This window comes from Apodemus sylvaticus, chromosome 11 (genome assembly GCF_947179515.1).
Source record: "Apodemus sylvaticus chromosome 11, mApoSyl1.1, whole genome shotgun sequence".
Taxonomy (NCBI): domain Eukaryota; kingdom Metazoa; phylum Chordata; class Mammalia; order Rodentia; family Muridae; genus Apodemus; species Apodemus sylvaticus.
This window is the reverse complement of record NC_067482.1, coordinates 106,720,800-106,740,381: the sequence shown is the minus strand read 5'-3', so window position 1 is coordinate 106,740,381 and position 19,582 is coordinate 106,720,800. Positions and strand designations below refer to the sequence as shown.

The following is a 19,582-nucleotide window of genomic DNA, read 5'->3' as shown; positions in this document are numbered from 1 at the left end:
AAAGATGTAGTAATGCTATATAGACAAACAGATGACTTCTTAATTCTTAATGATGTACCTACAGGAATTTCTGTAATGGTTTGTATATATTCGACCCAGGGAGTGGTACTTTTTTAGAACTTGTGGCCCCACTGGAGTAGGTAAGGTCCTGTTGGAGTAGGTATGACACACCCTGGGTGTGGGCTTTAAGACCCTCCTCCTAGATATAGAATCCAGGATTCTGCTAGCAGCCTTCAGATGAAGATGTAGAACTCTCAGCTCCTCCTGTACCATGCCTGCCTGGATGGTGCCATACTCCTCCTATCTTGAAGATAAAGAACTGAACCTCTAAACCTATAAGACAGCCTCAATTATATATTATCCTTATAAGAGTTGCTTTAGCTAGGTGATGGTGGCGCACACCTTTAATCCCAGCACTTGGGAGGCAGAGGTACGCAGAGTTTGAGGCCAGCCTGGTCTACAGAGTGAGTTCCAGGACAACCAGGGTTATATAGAGAAAACCTCTCTCAGAAAAAAAAAAAAAAAAAAAAAAAAAAAAAAAAAAAAGAGTTGCCTTGGCCATGATGTTTGTTCACAGCACTAAAATCCTAAGGCAATTCCTATAATTATATTGCTAAATAATTAAGCTCTTTTGTAATAGGACTGCTATTAATGTACTTTCTGATGTCAAAACTTCATTGAGGACTCTGTCAGTCTTCAAGGGTGAAGAGTTAATTGCTTCTAAGATAGCAAGCAGGCATCTGCAACTTAGACCACATTCCAAAAGGTTATAAAACTGAGGAAACTAACAGGGAGGCAGCAAGATGGTGAGGGCTGCTGCTGAGGAAGGGGGAGAGGGAGGTCAAAGTAGTGTTGGGGTCAAAGCAGACCAGAAACTGCAGGAGCTTCTGGAAAGATGCTCTCTTCTCTCCCAAGAGAAATTTTTCAAGGAACTATTCAACATTGAGCTGGCTTCCCAAACTACTGTGGAGTTTGAGAAGGCAATGAAGGAGCTGGCTGAGGAAGAGCTCCATCTGGTAGAGCAGTTCCAGAAGTTCTCAGAGGCAGCTAGGAGAGTGGGCAGTGATGTAAGATCTCAAGAATTTGCTTTTTGTCTAGTAGAGACATTAAGTGGGCTGACCAAAACTGCCACCAACCTTCAGAACTCAGGCACGACTGTAGACGAACTGGCCAAAGCCATGGAAGGGCTGGGTATGGATGAAGGAGATGGGGAACGGAACATTTTCTCCATCATGTAGAGTATCATGCAGACCTCCTGTTCAAGGATGTACTGTACCCATCCCTGAAGGAGATTACAGAAAAGTATCCAGAATCTATGACAGAGTCACCAGGAATCTATTTTTCCAGAGCAGTCTGAAAAGTATCAGTAGCAGCACAGTGTCATGGGCGAAATCTGTGAGCAGATTGAGGCCAAGATGGCAACACCATACTCAAGGCTCATTTTGAGGTGCTAGATCTTATGCAGCAGTTACAAGACTTGGGCCATCCTGTGAAAGAGCTGGCTGGGAGGTGCTTCCTGTTAAAGTGTCTGATCATGTGAGACAACAGTTTCCTCCCTGAGTCCCAGCAATGGGGAGTATCTGGAGTCAACAGAGTTACTGGGAACTGAGGCAGGAGTATCATCTGTGGGAGCTTACCACACTCTCTACCTCCCACTCAAGGCTGCCATACCAGCTGAGGATCTTCTCTGTAGGCCTTTTCTGTGAGTCCTACTCCATCATGCTTTCTGCTGTTCCAAACAGGCCAACTATGTGCCAGGTGAAGGGAGGCATCCTTTGAGGGGTATTTTACTTCTACCCACTCCGAAAAATAATGTTACATATGGAAGTACTCATGTCCCCTTGGTCCCCAGTGACTTTGTGCCTTGTTTCTACTCATGCTCCCTCCCTTGTGTCTGGGGAGCAGGAGCTTAGTCCTAAGACTCTGTGTTTCTATTAGGTAGGGCCTCTGGGAATGAGAAGAAATGTAGCCTGGGCTGGGGCTGAAGGCTTGTCACCACGTCCCCTAGCCTTTCTTTGGAATTATCTGAAGGGAAAGAAATTTTGTACTTAGTCATGATCAGGTTCAAAGCAAAGTTTTGGACTCTTCCTGTCCCTAGGTGTGATACTCTAATTCTCCTTTCTTCCTGATAACTCAAGATACTACCCTGGTTCTTTCTACAACTCTATAATTTAGGGGAACCCAGTTCTTGACCTTCTTTGCCCCATGACTATCCTTACCTCTCTTTTTAGTTTCTTATTTATTCTATCCTTTTTAACCAATGTTGTGATCAATGAAGGCCAATCTTATTTCCTTTCATCTAGTAGTACCTAGACCATTCTCACTAGACCCTTCCTTGCCTCCCTGGCCAACACATACTTGTAGTGTCAGATCTGATACATGAAAGGTCATTCTACCCAGACATGTTTTGGCTTATTTATGATATTAGATTCCCCAGAATCATTTGTCTAGGAAGGTGCTTGGAAAAGGAGTGTAGCCAGAGTCTTTATTCCTGCAGGCCCAAAGGGCAGTATCTAATGAATAATATGAGCAAGTGTGTAGGTTATTTTTCATCCAAGTCTATTTCTGATCTTCCTTAGTTTCTATAAGCTACAGAGTGAAAAGTATTAGGAGACAGTTCTCTATGATGTTACCTGACCAATGAAACCCTGACTAAGACAAATTGGTACCAGGAGAGGGGTATTCCTGTGACAACCTGACCATGTTTGGGGGAGGATTATGGAAGGACTTTGGAACTTTGAGCTAGAAAAGCTGTGGAAAGTTCTGTAGGAGCTTAGAAGACAATGTTACAAACAGTGCAGAAGATGGAGGCCTGGCTTGTGAAATTTCAGAGGAAAGATTAAAGACTCTTACAGTGGCCATGTTTTGATTGTGAAGATTTTGTGGTTTTGGTTAGCTGGGGCTGAAGAATCAGCTGTGAGTAACAAGATACCAGAACCACTAAAGCAAACCTTTGTGTTACTGGGACTATTGATGCTGGTTAGCTGGAGTTAAGAAATTAGCGGTGATTAAGAAGAGACCAGCATCACTGAGGTGAAATCTTCTGGGAAGTGTTTTCTGAGAGCACAGAGAGTGTATTCCAGATATAGCCACAGTTGTATTTTGTGCTGTGGCTGGACTTGGTACTGTGTAAGAGTCACCCAGATGGTACTGGTTTTGAAGGCATGAAGGGGTCATGAAGAGCAGCTGAGGCTCTTGGCACAGTGAGAGGCCACGGAAGGCCATTGGTGAAGGTGCAGCCTCAGTTGCAATTGATGGCCCAGGACTTGAAGGGGGTCATGCATAGGAGCAGAGGCTTGTCACCATGAAGAGAGCCTATGAGAGGCTATTGGTGAAGCCTAATTACAGTGGAAGACAGCAGCATTTTGGAGATGCCAGTTCCATGCAATGACCACCAAGAACAGCAGCGGCAGTGGAGTACAGGCAGCTGGAGCCTAGAAGACAAGCTGTGTGCTACAGAGGGCATGACTGAAGAAGTGACCCAAGCCCTTGGAGGAGCCCAGAAGATCGTGAGTTGGATCCCAGACATTGAAACATTGGAGTTTGAGTTTTGCTTTTGGTTGTGACTGTGCCCTGATACGTTTCCCTCTTGAAGGAAGAAAGTATTTTAGTGGAGCCCACAGTTGAGAAACTGAATTTTTAAAAGACTTTGAATTTTAAAGATATTGGACATTTTAAAGTGATTGAACTTTTAATATGTAAAGACTGTAAGAGACTATAAGAGAGCAGGCTGAGCAAGCCAGAGGAAACAAGCTAGTAAGAAACATCCCTCCATGGCCTCTGCATCAGCTCCTGCTTCCTGACCTGCTTGAGTTCCAGTCCTGACTTCCTTTAGTGATGAACTGCAACATGGAGGTGTAAGCTCAATAAACCCTTCCCTCCCCAACTTGTTTCTTGGTCATGATGTTTGTGCAGGAATAGAAACCCTGACTAAGACACTTAGTCTTACTAAAGAGAACAAAGCTCTGTTCTTACAGACTTGTTTTTAATTCATTTAGCAATAAAAGGGTACAGGATTTTTCTTTCTCTGTGCAATAAAGACTGGAGTTCATTTTTCACCCAGAATGAGTGAGTTCTTTCTGCACTGGCACTTGGTCTTTTGCTCCATATGCATATATAAGTGTATAATTATGAGACAGTATGCTGGGCCCAGATGGTTTGAACGGAGATTTATTAATGTATATGCATGAATCTGTATATGAATTTATATAAGTTTAATCCATATTTGTTTGTGTAAATTTTTTTTCCTTCTGCAAGCCTGACTCTCTTCTCCTGGTTCAATAGAAGTTTATTGTTCCAAATAAACTCCCCCTAGCCTAACAAGGGAGAGGAATCTGGATAAGAGGGAAAAGGCTCTAGCAATTAATCGCCCTCCCCCTCCCTGCTTTAGGATGAGATGCTAAATGTCAAAGACACTTGCCTCAGAGGAACTCAGGCAAGTCACCTACTGCAGCAAAGTGACTTAAACTTCAGATAAGTAAATATTTTATAATTATACAGCAAATCTAAATATCTTGTAAGAACAAATCTTACACCCACAGATGTAAGATGTAAGATGTCTTTCCCCTCCTCCGCCTCAAGAGGAACCAACAAGAGAGAAGAATAGCCAGGGTTGGCCCTCAGCAATGGATCACTAGGATTAATATAGTAAATGTGGCCATCTTACCAAAAGAAATCTAAAGACTCATAGCAATTCCCACCAAAATCCAACACAATTCTTTAGAAACCTTGAAAGTGTAGTTCTCGACTTCAACTGGAAAACCAGAAACCCAGGATAGCTAAAAACAATACTGTATACTACAAGAACTTCTAGCTATACTACAGAGCACTAGTAATAAAAACCACATGGTATTAGCATAAAAACAGACAGACTGGCAAAAGAATCAAAGCAAATACACATATATAAACCCACAAAGTTTGGACACCTGATTTTGACAAAAAAGTCAAAACCATATAATGAAACAAGAAAACATCTTCAACACATGGGGCTGGTCTAGCTGTATGTCTGCAATGAGATGAATTCAAACAGAACCCTGAAAAAAAAATCAAGTCTAAGTGATCAAAGATCACACCATTAAACTGAAAACACTAAATTTATAGAAGAAAATGTGGGGAATACCCTTGAATATATTGGTTCAGGAGACAACGTCCTGAAAATAAGAACAATAGCTCAAGTACATCATAAGCTAACATAAGCAATTAATAACTGGCACCTTATGTAACTGAAAAGGTTCTATAAAGCAACAGACTGTGAACAGAACCAAAGAGCAGCCTACAGAAATGATAAAAGATTTTCAAAATCCTAAATTTGACAAGGGAGTAATATCTAAAATATATAAATAACTCAAGAAATTTATATAACAACAAACCAAATAATCCAATTTTTTATCTGGAAAAACTCGAATTCATACTTTCAAAAACGAAACGGTCACCTAGTAAAAGCGTTTACACTAAAATCTCTATGGAAATGATTAATCATTCTGTTGAAAATGATAAGAATAATTACCAAAGTAAAGAGCAACACACTATATCAAGATAAAAACACCAAGCTCAAAATTCTTATCAATTATGAATTGCCATTTTTCCATGAAGACACTGATAAAAAGTCAACAGCAGAGTCAGAATTAAAGGTCAAACCATGTCAAGGGTACACACAGTAAACAACACAGAGTAAACTCAAAACAACAACAAAAATAACCCAAGCCAAACCCAAACATGTGTGCTAGGCAGGGTATTTCCCATGGAAATTGTTCTATCAAGTCACATTAGGATCCAGCCTCTTATTTATCAAAAACTTTAGATAGAACAAATATGAAAGAAAGGCTTATTTCCTAAATAATCAGCTGGGTTTTCATTTATAAACCATTGTATTTAAAAGGGTATTTTTATTTTGAAAGCAGTTGTTCTATACATATGGTAAGAATATTTATTGTCTGTATACATTGATCAAGAGGAATGAAGGAAGGAACGAAGGAACCAAAACAAGCACCTGTGACCAGCTCTTACACCGGATCCTCACAAGATGGAGAACAGCTTAGGCTGTCCAACCAGATCTGTCAGAAAGGAAGAAAGAAGGGAAGAGAAAGAAAGGAAGAAAAGAAGAAAGCATGGACTCTTCATTAAAACATAAACCTAAGCTGTATGCAGGCAATCAGATGTTCTAAGAAAAAAATCAGCAGATGTTTCCTGAATTTCCCATCTCATACACTGTTCTCATGTTTAGTCCTGCCATCAAATTCAAAAGTTCCATACAAGTATTGAGGAACATTTGTCTGTTATCCCAGCACTCTGGAAGGTGAGGCAGGAAGACTTCCAGAAGTTCATTTCCTTGAGATACATTGTGAATTCCAGTCCAGGCCAGCCAGGGGTAGAGTAAGACAACTTTTAGGGGAAAATGGAAGGAAAGAAGAGAGGGAGGAAAGGAAGGAAGGGATCAGGGAAGAAGGGAGGGAAGCAAAGTCACCTGTATTAAAGCATTGACAAGCTCTGTCCAAGGAAGGCAATTCCATTCCACACAGTATCAAAGGTCTGTCTCTCTACACGTGGCCTTGTGTTAGTCACAATACTATTCAACTATCATTCATGCTGATTTTCCCAGTCAACCACCTTGGAAGATTCCATACTTCTACATGCTGCCCCACAACCCATTTGATCTTCTGGTTTTATCCTTACTGGCTTCTAGCAATAGACTCAGTAGCAACTGGGCATTCAGAACAAGTCCTACACATCCTAGAAAGTATAATATCTTTGAAACAGGAACAAGAGACACTAAATAGCATTCCTGCAAAAACAAAATGTAAATGCCATAAGAGACTGAAAAGTGGCTCGGGAGAAATGACACATAAAGGGTGGCAGATTAACACTGGTCCCATTGTCTGTTCAGAATCACAGGAAGCCAAAAAGATATGACACATGAATGTCAACAACTAACACTTAGCCAACTGGCCTTTTCTTCTTTCGTTATAAAGAGCATTGACAATCAAAGGTGATGGTGGCACACACCTTTAATCCCAGCACTTGGGAGGCAGAGGCAGGTGGAGCTCTGAGCTCAAGGCCAGCCTAGTCCACAGAGCAAGTTCCAAAACAGCCAGGACTATACAGGGAAACCTGGTCTCAAAAATATAAAAAATAAAACACAGTAACAATCAACTTTAACAACTGAAAAAGAGATTTGAAAATTAAAAAATAGACTTGGTGATAGAGAAATGGCTCAGTGGTTAAGTAAGAACACTGTGTTTTTCTAGGGAATGTGGGTCGATTCCCAGCACCCTATGGCAGCTCATAACCATCTGTATCACCAGCTCTAATGCCTTCTTCTAGACTCCACAGGCGCCACGCATGTACATGGTGCACAGATATACATAAAGGCAAAACACCTATAAACATAAATTCATAACTTTTTTAAAGTAAAATATACAAATCATAGTTCTTTATCAACATTAACCTCCTAATTTTGATCATTGTATGAAAGTTACCTAAATAGGGAAATTTTCACTGCTTTTAAGAAGTTCACACTAAAGTACTAAAGTACTCAGGGTCAATCATTATCTCTACAACTTAATCTCAAAGGGTTTAAAAATAATATGAAAAAATGCAAAGAAAAAATAAAATGTTTAAACAAAGTAGTGAAAGACCAAATCTAAGTGAAAAATATGAGAATCACTTGCAGCAGAATTATTTCCATTCTAATTAGGAAAATAGCACAAATAATTATATGACAAACTACTATCACTGGATATTTAAAAATACAAATTAAAACTACAGTGTGACACTATTAAACCTCCACAAAAAAAATCACTTAGCTGTGAAAGTTATAGATACCAAATGTTGAGGATATGAAGCTACTGAAACTAAAATACTAATCAAAGAAATGGAAAAGAGCACAGCAGTTTATAAAAACTTCCAGAGGTAAGCATATACTCAGCCCAGCTAGAAAAATGAAAACATAATCACACAAAACTGAATGCAAATATTCATACCCGTTTTATATATTCACCAAACACTAAAGGCAATTCAAATGGGTAAAGAATGGTACATCTATATAATGAAATACAGTATTATCCATTGTAAACGGCATTTTTATTTCTTCAGATGAAGTGATAAAGTGAGCGCCATATCCAAGCTGTACAAAAACAGTTTAGGCTAAGTCTCGAGTATTTCCTTCTCTCCTAACTATCCCTTGGCCGAGGCCTAGGAGCTTCAAGCCTCTGTACAATCGAATTTGCTAAACTGATTGTCTTAATTCAACTTCTCTTGGTTTCTCAGAGTGAGGCTCTGCTTGGCCTCATGCTAACTCTGGCTCACTCTGTCTTCACCTGTGTGTAGCTTGTTCTATCTGCAACTTGTCCCTGTAAAACTGTCCTGGTAAAACTGCCATACACACACAGAATATCCACATTTCTCTCTGCCCTCCTCACCTTCTCCTTCCCTCCCTCCTGCCCTCTCTCCCTTTTGCCCTCTCTCACTATCTCTGCTCTTAAATAACCTCTCTTTCCTGTCTGCTCTCTTTAGAGCTAGGCATATCCTATCTGGGACTCATTCTATCAAATCTTTCTGATTTCATCACTTTGTCTGCCCCTTGATTAGACATCATTGTTAGGGATTAAAGGGGGGGGTGTGTCGACAATTTTGGGTTGCAGCTGACTTTCACCATTGGGATTCACTTATTAAATGTTCGCATCAGGTACCTCTGTGGACAGTGGCTCTTCTGTGGGCAGTGGGTGGTAATCTTGTCACAGATCTCAGAGGTCCTCATACTAACAGGAGAGACACTTCATACTGGTCTAAAGAAAAATCTACCAAGATGGACTCTCAATTCTGAACATCTGTGCTCCAAAGGAAAGGCACCCACATTCATAAAAGAAACTTTACTAAAGCTCAACGCAGACATTGCACCCACACAATAGTAGTGGGAGTCTTCAACACCCCACTCTCAGCAATGGACAAATCATTGAAACAGAAACTAAACAGAGATAATAGTGAAATTAATAGAAGATGTGGACCAAATGGATCTAACAGACCTCAGCACCTCATGGTACCTTCTCCAAATTGACCATATAAGTGGTCACAAAACAGGTTTCAACAGATACAGGAATATTGAAATAAATCTACATACTCTTTCAGATCACCATGGTCTAAGACTGGTCTTAAGTTGAAACAAAAACAAGAGAAAACACACATAGACATGGACATTGGACAATGCTATACTCAATGATAGCTTCATCAAGGAAGAAATAAAGAAATTAAAGACTTTTTAGAATTTACTGAAATTGAGAACACATCATACCAAAACTTATGGAATACAATGAAAGAATTACTAAGAGGAAAACTCATAGATCTAAGTGCCCCCAAAAAGAAAATGGAGAGAGCTTATACTAGCAGCTTTACAACAACCTAAAAGCTCTAGAACAAAAGAAAGCAAATACACCCAAGAGGAGGAGATGGCAGGAAATAATCAAACTCAGGCCCAAAAATCAACCAAATAGAATCAAAAAGATCTATGCAAAAATCAACAAAACCAGGAGCTGGTTCTTTGAAAAAATCAACAAGATAGATAAACCCTTAGCCAGACTAACTACCGCCCGTCGATACACACCCCTTTAATCCCAGCACTCTGGGAGGCAGAGGCAGGCAGATTTCTGAGTTCGAGGACAGCATGGTCTACAAAGTGAGTTCCAGGACAGGCAGGACTATAAAGAAAAACCCTCTCTCGGGAGGTGGGGGGGGTGAGAGTGGGTGGGGGGTGGGGGGGTTGTCCTACGTTCCAGTTGGATCACAGAGACCTGGAAGTGATTCTGATATGTGATCCCTTGCCCGGGCAGCCATATTGTTGGATTAAAATTCCTCTATATCTATCAATAAAAAGAGATAGAGTATCAATACAAGCAAAAATATAGATGAGTTCTAAAAGCATTATGCTGGTTTTTTTTTTTGTTTTAAAAAAGGAATCTCAAACACTGTTCCACATATCCATGACATTCTGTGGAAAGTTGACTATGGGAATGATAATAGATCAGTGGCTCACAGGGGTGGATTTGGGGATGAAATTTTAAAACTGGCACAAAGACTGGTATGGTAGTTACATGCCTGTATCCCTAGCCCTGGGGAGGCAGACACAGGATGATCACCTCTAGTTCAAGGCCACATCATGAACTATATAGAGAGACCTTATCACAGAACAAAAACAAAAGTCAGGAAGATGGAATTTGTAGGTGGTGAAATGATGGTGTATCCTCATTGACTCCCAAATCTTAGAAACTGGAGCTAAGGAGACAGCTCAGTTGCTAAGAGTGCTTACTACACAAGTGTCAGGCCCTGAGTTCAAATTTCAAGCACCTACATAAAACCACATACCTCAGGTGTATGGTGGCAGAGACAGAATGACTAAAGTTCAGTAAGATAAATCTGTGACAAACAAATAATGTAGAAAATGATAGAACAGGAAGCACAACATCTTCCTCTATATATATGCACAGGTTCTTATGTGCAGGTATAAGATGTGCGTGCATGCGCACACGTGCGCACATAAACACACACACATACACACCTTTAGACTGAACTTTACCATATATGAAATTTTACATATTTTCTATTAAAAACTATTTCTTCAGATATTTTACCCTCATACGAATGACAAAGTCTAGATAGAATATTTTCATGTTACAAATGAAGCAACAGGCAAACAGTAAATGAGTGATCATACAAATTATATGTGACAGGACCAAAACTGGAGAGCAGATATACTAATTCTACTTTAAAGGCATCCTTTGAATTTCCTCATGTCTCAGTCAATTTTATGGAGAAAATGTGTTCCTAAAATCCAAAGAGAACCATATATAAGGGCAGAATAAAAAGAAAAAAATATTGTCATTGGAATATGACAACTTAGGATTTGGCTGTGAACCTTAAGGAATTAAAAGTTTGTCACTGTAGAAGTCTGACTTGTGATCCACAGAAAACAAATAATTATTCCTTGCATGGAACCCTACTAAGAAAAAGCACAGAAGACCATAGCAGATAACCTTGCAATGACTGCTCCAATAAAACATCATTAGCCTTCAGCACTGCCCTGAACAACAGGGCAGTCTCAATTCACAATGGGTTTTGCAGCTTTAAATAAAGATGTTCAAATCGCAAATACTACTACCACCCAAAGGTAGAAAAACAAGAGAAAAATCTTTAAAAATAGCTTTTCAGTTTCAAAAATCAAAGGAAGAAGAAACATCCTGTAACAGTTTCTCTAACAAAAACATTTTAAAAATACATCTGTACTAAAAATAGTATACATCACCTAAAAACAATGGTGTGGTTTCTTCTAAAGTGGTTGCATTAGGATCTGCTCCAGCTTCCAAAAGAATCTGTGTGATTTTCCAATGTCCTTGACTCACAGCAAGATGTAATGCGCAGAAGCCCTCAAAAGTTTGTGTCTTAATGTAGTTTTCAGATGAATCTGTGGAGGAAGGGAAACCCATTAGCCAAAAGGTTATCAGTCCTACTTCTTGGGCTTGAAAAACAAAGACTATATGAGAAACTGAATGAAACTGTAAAGTACCAGTGAGTTGAGGGACAGCTGTATGAGGAAGGACTCCAGTATGAACAGCCCTTTGGTATTCTTGCCACAGAAACTATGCTCAAGTACTGTTATGACTGTAGAGGCAATGGGACTTGGGAGAGGAGGCCGATAAATAAGGACTCAAGTCTCATGCAATAGCTAACTTCATTCATAGCATCAGGCAATCAGACAATATTCTGAGGGTTAAGAAGAGTAACCCTAGTGTACAATTACAAGGACAAGCCACACACAGCAAAACTTAATTTTTCATGGGGCAAGAAACAGTTATAATAAATAATGTGAAGTAAATTCATTCCTATCCATTAAACCTGGGAGGAGCAAGGAACATAACTCCATGTTCTAAAGAAACTGACATCACAGGACTCTTGTCTTGTTTTCTTGGAGTTTTCTCACTACCACTCAGAATTCTCACACAACTTCAGGTTTTATAATTCTAACTTGTTGTGGACCAGAAGAGGGGAGTGGCAAGAGCTGAAAGGCATGATTAGATATTGATACACTGCCAAATATTTGCTTAAGCAAGACTTGGTGAAATATTAATGAATATTATTTTACTTCCAAATTTATTTACAATTTTCAATAAGGAAAATTCCTAGTATTACCTCCTTCTATTCAGTTTGTAATATTTGTTATTCAACTTCACATGTGCACATGTGTATGGAAAAGAGAGTGAATACACATATTTTAACATTGTTCAGAGGCCAAATGACAACTTCAAGTATTGTTCTTGGAATACCATTTATCTTCTCTGAGAATGAGAACTCACAAAAGGAAGCTCATCTGCTGGGTGTGAATTACAGTATGGCCTGCTCTATGCTCCATTCTCAAGAGAAATCTTGAGTGTAAGATTAGAGTGTTCTCAATTTAATAGCTGATAAAACAAACTGAGGGATTACAACTCCCCATCCCCTATCAAAGGGTGGATTCAGTAGTGGAAAGAATTTGAAGCAGAACTTATTTGATCCTAAAATCTATGTGCGAGCCTAGTTTTGTCCCTATGTGAACCCCAAGTGAGAATTTAAATCTTTATTCTGCTAGTAATGGAGGTTTTATCTCCTGAGTATGAAAGCTGTCTTTCTTCTGTCAAATAGAGGATGGAGCAGAAGAGAGATGATAGAAGCTGGCTTTTAGATGAGGAGATGGTCTCTGCTGTTGCATCTCAATTGCCGCCACTGCTGCTGCTGCTTTCTCCTCCTCCTCCTCCTCCTGTTCCTCCTCCTCCTCCTCCTCCTCCTCCTTTTCCTGCTCCTCCTCTCAAGCCTGGGAACCTTCATTCTGTCCTACTCTCTTCTTCCCATCCCAGGCTGTAGGCATCTTTATTGACCAACCAGGGATAACTTGGGTATAGCAAGATTTACATAACATTATCAGAAGCAACCAGATCTCAAGGGCTGGAAGTTAGCATTTGAATACATAGTGATACCAGACCAACCTTCTACATCTCCCTCTTTTTGTCCAAACAAAAAGGTTCTTTCTCTTATAATAATGAACAGCATACAGTAGAAACAATTGAGACATAATTATGAAATCTATGGTATAATATTTATATTCACAAAAGTCCGGTCTACTTATATTTGGCAACTTAGAAGATAGTATTCAATTATCTATCCTATCTTGATAAGTTTAGAGTTCTGTACATATATCATTTTCTCATTATCATCTTAAGTATTTAAATTCTCTTTTATAACTTACAATTATCACTCTTAAAACACCATTTATAATTTCCTCCAACATTCATTAAAACATCTTCTAGCCCCTCTAACCTTTATTTATCATCCTCAAAATAATTTCTTAAGACTCCAAATATTTCCTTTATAATTAAAGTTTAATTGTGCAACTATCACTATCTGGTTTTCAATCCCATGAAAGACCTGAGAAGGAATAAATATTACCTGAGTAAGTAGAAAATACATACAAGCAGCTTCCAAGGCTATAGAAAAGACAGAGAAATGGTTACCTGAACAGTTCCCCAGAACTGTCTCTATTAACATCTTTAGCCTTCTGGCCTAGTGTGTCTGACAGACACTTCTATGAGGTAGAAAATATGAAGGATTTGCTTACCCTGTCTTGGCAGAGTTCAGCAGTAGACTTTGCCTATGTTTGTTTGCCCATTTTGGACAGTATTCTCTCTGCAGAGGGAATAAGGAATTTTCTTTGCCCAGTGGCAGCTTGCTACATTAGGAATCATCTCCTAATGGAGATTCTTTGACACTCATCCTTTTTTTTTTTTTTTTGAAGTCAAATAGGTGCATGTCTCAATGTCAAAAAGGCCTTAATGCCATATTCTGAGTCTCTGAGGTATCTGAAGACCATCTATCTATTCATGGTATATCTGAACAAGCAAATGTTGCTTGTTTCTAGATATTTATTATCTGCTCAACCATGTGATACTCTAGACCAGTATCTGACATGACCACAAGTTTGATGGTCTGACTTGTATTTCTTAACCATCCTTAACAGTTTACAATAGCAACTGTTAAAAGGACTAGGACTGCACCTTACATTTTTAAATGAGTTGCACAGGCACAATAGCTACATAAGAGTTGAAACATACGTAAGTTATGATGTACCAAAATCAACCTTAAACTTTGTATCAAAATCCAAAGATTTATACCAATGAAAACTTTAAACCTATATCAATATATAGTGATCTACATCAGTGTAAACAAAAATGACAATATTTGAGAATAGTAATAGCTAAATTGAAGAGTAATTTAATAATTTACCTTTTTATACTATTCTTCCTATATGATCTCTCTATACCCACCTTTTCTTCGCAACCCCCTTCCTTTTATCTAAGAAAAAAGGTTAGAGAAAAGAAAAGGAGAAAAATCCCTGAGTCTAAGCTCCCTATCAATTCCTTCCTTCCCAAGACCGTAACTATTTTGAAACCATTCCCTTAAATGATAATATAACCATAACTCAGAAAATGACCAAAACTATCCACCCCAACCTAAGGGACTCAAATGATGGTCTTTTGGAAATTACTGCTGATTTGGGGCATAATATTTCTTTCTGGGGGGGGGGGGGCAAGAAAATTGAAAAACTGCTTAAGTCTTAAGAAGCTAGCTGTGACATTTCTTGTCCAGTCTCTGAGTGCTGTGGAAGTTTAGATATTTGTAAAGTCCTAGATGGATCAGTCTGTCAGGCTGGACATACTTGTTCCAAGCAGGATGTTGGAACATGTATGTCAGAGTCTCAGCATCCTCCAAGATGAATCCTATTAAATCCTGTTCTAACCTATTGGCATTTGGTCTTTTTGTTCTGAAAATATATAAATGATTAAATGTAACATGCATTTTTGTAATAACAATATAGGGAATGTAAAATGCATATAGATAAAGGTCAAATTTTTGTTCTTTGTTTGAGCAGGTGAAAGACATCTATCATTCTTGAGCTGGTTTGACTAAAACTGCAATATAAATTTTTATCTATACCATATGAAAGGATGGCATGATGAGTCTTGAGGACTATATAGCTAACAAAAAATCCATTGGTTATATGCAGCTGAAGTTCTTGCTGGAGACATATACACATCCCAGTCAGTTTCAGAGTAGTTTCAGTAGAGGTTGGTATTACACATTACCCATTTGGGCCTTTTGATTTTTCTTTTCCTCCTGTCTGTAGCCATGATCTTCCAGAGGTCTCCCTCTATCAAATCCGATCCTTGATATTTTGGATTGGATCCCCAAAGACTTTCCTCCTTTTCTATTGACACAAACATAAAGCCTCTCTCCCAACATAATATATTTTTTGTCCAGCAGTTTGAAGTATAAGTATAAACTGTTCCAATCTGGCAGCCCCTTTTCATGCAGGATGGTTCCATTTTGATTTTTTTCAAAGAGTATATACAATATCACTATTATCATTGGACATATAATTATTTTTACATTGACAAATCAAAACAAGACCATACAAAGTCCAAATAGTCTTCTGTCTTAGTCAGGGTTTCTACTCCTGCACAAACATCATGACCAAGAAGCAAGTTGGGGAGGAAAGGGTTTATTCAGTTTACACTTCCACATTGCAGTTCATCACTAAAGGAAGTCAGGACTGGAACTCAAGCAGGTCAGGAAGCAGGAGCTGATGCAGAGGCCATGGAGGGATGTTTCTTACTGGCTTGCTTCCCCTGGCTTGCTCAGCCTGCTCTCTTATAGAACCCAAGAGCACTAGCACAAAGGTGGCACCACCCACAAGGGGCCCTCCCCACTTGCTCACTAATTGAGAAAATGCCCCACAGCTGGATCTCATGGAGGCACTTCCCCATCTGAAGCTCCTTTCTCTGTGATAACTCCAGCCTGTGTCAAGTTGACACACAAAACTAGCCAGTACACCTCTCTACAGTGATAATTATGGGTCTGCATTTCCACCTTGTGCTGGGGTGTCCAAGCCCCACCAATGTGCAGCTCAGGAGAGGCAAAATGCAGGGGCATTAATTAGGCTGTGTTTTCTTGTCTCCTCTGGGGTCCCAACATGCCACTCAGGGAAGGCAAAACACAGTCTAAGATAGGGGTTCCAACCCGTATTTCTCCAGGTCAGAAACAGCAGGGGCTGGGACGGATGCTGTAGTTCTCAAACTCCTGGGCATCCAGATGCTACTAGGAACCTCATGGCACTGAGAACAGTGGTTGCCACCCTCTAGTGTACTCCCACTAGAGAGCTCAAGGAGTTGGGAATGGGAGTCTGCAGGACAGGGCAGAATCCGGCTTAGCTCCAAGTGAGTGCCAAAAGACGTAGGCATACCTCCTGTATGAGGAAGGAAGGCCTCCCCTGTGGTGGTCCTTGATGAAAATTGTCCTTTCTTGTCCCAACTGTGTTACGGTAGATAAAAATGCATATGTCTGACTCAGGGTAGACCAGAGTAGGAAGGAATGTCGAGGAAGGGAAGCTCATTGGTGAAACACCTGAGGCCTATCTAGATACCTCATGGAGAAGTCCAGGTTTTATGCAATGCGACTGGTTTTCATGGTCCTCTTAGTAGGATATTGTACACCAACTGGTTGGGAACTAGTTTGAACTCCTGTCGTTCTCAATTATGAGACTTATTGGGGTTCTGAACTTGCTACTACCTTACCAGTCCTTTTATGTGGTGGCACAGTCCACTGCCCCACATATATTTATTATTATTTATTGAAACTGGGTTTTTCTGTGTAGTCCAGGCTGTCTTGAATTTGCTTTGCAGATCAGGCCAGCTTGATTCACAAGGAACATATCTATCTCTGTAGTTGTTTCCTTTAGTAAATCTTTCCAGCAAGTGCTACCACAAGCAGCTCAAGCATATTTTAAGTGTAATATACCTGTGTGGATGTCTGAGTTCTGAATACTAGGCTGAGTGGTGATCAGTTCTCCCATGGGAACCCAACATTGTAAGGAAACTGGTTGGCATTTCAGAGCAGCATGACACCCTATTTCATGTTAACTCTCATGCCTGTTGGAGGCAGGCAGCTTGCATGTTTATCTTCCAGCCCATCATGAAGAGTTCTGATCCTGGTTGTCAACCCTCAGCTCTAGAAGGCATGCAGAGCTCCATGACCTCAGCAGCTCCTGCCACTCCTGTTTGCTTGGCTCAGGGGCTGAGTGTCCCAGCTCTGGGTGAAAACATAGGAAGGCCTGGATTACTGTCAGCCAGGGGTACATCTGTACTTTAATTTTACCTCTGACCCCCATGGAATTACTCATGCCAAACTAGCATGCATTCTGACACTATCTGGAACCTTGCAAGGCTTGGGGAAAACAATATTTCAAAGGAAATGTTGTGCATCTCCCATCTCCCATTCCCCCACCCTGTGCAATTATGGCTTCCATCTTAAAGGAACAACATGCCTTTTACCTAGGATATATAAAATTTTAACTTGGGTTATAAGTAATTTCTCGTCCCACTTTAGGCACCAATTTGTTCTAGTTATTATTATGGGGATTTGCTTCATCTTCTGGTTGCGTCATCTATTTATTAAGGGGTTTCTAGCCAACTTAGATCATTTCATTCCCAAATAAAAGACCCAAAAACTTTTAGATTTATAATAAGATTAAAAATATTAGATAAATAAATAAATAAATAAATAAATAAATAAAAATATTAGAGCTAGGAAAGTATTGACCCTCTATACTATTTTGTCTATTTCTCTATGGTAAACCCTGAGACAAGTACTTTACCAACTGTCTTCCCAGTCCCTATATTGTCCTTTTCTAATTTAAGATGATCATTTAGTAGTTGACAAGATTGCGTTTATAAAAGAAAGAAAAACATTTCAAAGAAACAGTTACTAAACAGTTACATGCAATTAACAAAAACCTTAGGTGTTAATTTAAGATGAAAATTCTGATCAAAAACTAAAGGGTCAGGTTAATATGCAAATCATGTAAACAATGTATATAGAAAAAATACTTTAAAATACATAACTAATATAAAGATGTTTCTTCTTATCTCTGCTTTTATATAAAAAAATATTCAAAGATAAATGGTTAAGGAACTATAATAACTAATAATAAACAAAACAAGGATATTTTTCTTGAATAATACAATTGAAATTAACTCTCCTGACAAAGCTGGAACAATGCTCTTCTCAACGATAGCTTGGTCAAGGAAAAAATAAAGAAAGAAAAGACTTTTAAGAATTTAATGAAAATGAACACACATCATACCAAAACTTAAGAAACACAATGAAAGCAGTGCTAAGAGGAAACTCATAGTGCCTCCAAAAAGAAAATGGAGAGAGCTTACTTTAGCAGCTTGAGAGCACACCTGAAAGCTCTAGAACAAAAAGAAGCAACTACAACCAAGAGGAGTAGACGGCAGGAAATCATCAAATCAACCACATAGAAACAAAAAGAACCATACAAAGAATCAACAAAACAAGGAGCTGGTTCTTTGAGAAAATCAACAATATAGAAAAACCCTTAGCCAGACTAACCAGAAGGCACAGAGGCACTATCCAAATCAATAAAATCAGAAATGTAAAGGGAGACATAACAACAGAAACTGTGGAAATTTAAAAAATCATCAGATTGTACTACAAGAGCTTATACTCAACAAAATTGGAAAATCTAGACAAAATAGACAACTTTCTAGATAAATACCAGGTGCTAACGTTAAAACAGGATCAGATAAAAGTGGGGCTGCAGTGGCACATGCCACCCTGCACTACAGAGTGTAATCCCAGCACTCTGGGAGGCAGAGGCAAGCGGATTTCTGAGTTCGAGGGCAGCCTGGTCTACAGAGTGAGTTTCAGGACAGCCAGGGCTATACAGAAAAACCCTGTCTCGAAAAAACCAAAAATCAAAAAAAAAAAAAAAAAAAAAAAAAAAAAAAAAAAAACAGGATCAGATAAACCATCTAAATAGTCTCATAAGTCCTGAGAAAATAGAAATTGTTAATAGTCTCCCATAAAAAAAAAAAAAAAAAAAAGTCCAGGACTAGATGGGTTTAGTGGGGAATTCTATCAGATTGTCAAAGAAGAGTTAAGACTAATACTCTTCAAACTATTCCACAAAATAGAAACTCAAGGAACACTACCCAACTCATTCTATGAAGTCACAATAACGCTTATACCTAAACCAAACAAAGACCAAACAAGGAAAGAGAACTTCAGACCAATCTCCCTTATGAACATCGATGCAAAAGTACTTACTCAACAAGATTCTGGCGAACTGAATCCAAGAATGCATCAAAAAAACAATAATTCACCATGATCAAGTAGGCTTCATCCCAGGGATGCAGGGATGGTTCAATGTGCGGAAATCCATCAATGTAATACACTATATAAACAAACTAAGGGAAAAAAACCAAATGGTCATTTCTTTAGATGCTGAAAAGGCTTTTGACAAAATTCAGCATCCCTTCATGATAAAAGTCTTGGAGAGATCAGGAATTCAAGAACACAGTGAAAGCAATATACTGAAAACTGGAAGCCAACATCAAACTAAATGGAGAGAAACTTGAAGCAATCCCACTAAAACCGGGGACCAGACAAGGCTGCCCACTCTCTCCCTATCTATCCAATATAGGACTTG

At 39.1% G+C, this 19,582-nt stretch overlaps 1 protein-coding gene and 1 pseudogene across 5 annotated transcripts in view; one reads left to right on the top strand and one right to left on the bottom strand.

Moving 5' to 3' along the window:
- The window catches only part of Asb3 (ankyrin repeat and SOCS box containing 3), a 152,178-nt gene that overhangs the window by 92,633 nt on the left and 39,963 nt on the right, over nt 1-19,582 (bottom strand). For 3 of the 5 annotated variants that reach the window (XR_007980154.1, XR_007980155.1, XM_052198390.1), the window contains exon 3: nt 11,291-11,449. Coding sequence is in view for 2 of the 5 variants with exons in the window: in XM_052198390.1 (XP_052054350.1) it covers nt 11,291-11,449 (159 nt within the window). In the remaining 3 variants the exon portion in view is untranslated. Of the gene's footprint in view, nt 1-11,290; nt 11,450-19,200; nt 19,341-19,582 lie in introns of those variants that run through there. The other 2 variants (XM_052198391.1, XM_052198392.1) reach the window with 2 other exon arrangements.
- LOC127695989 (peroxisomal biogenesis factor 19-like) lies at nt 598-4,067 on the top strand (annotated as a pseudogene).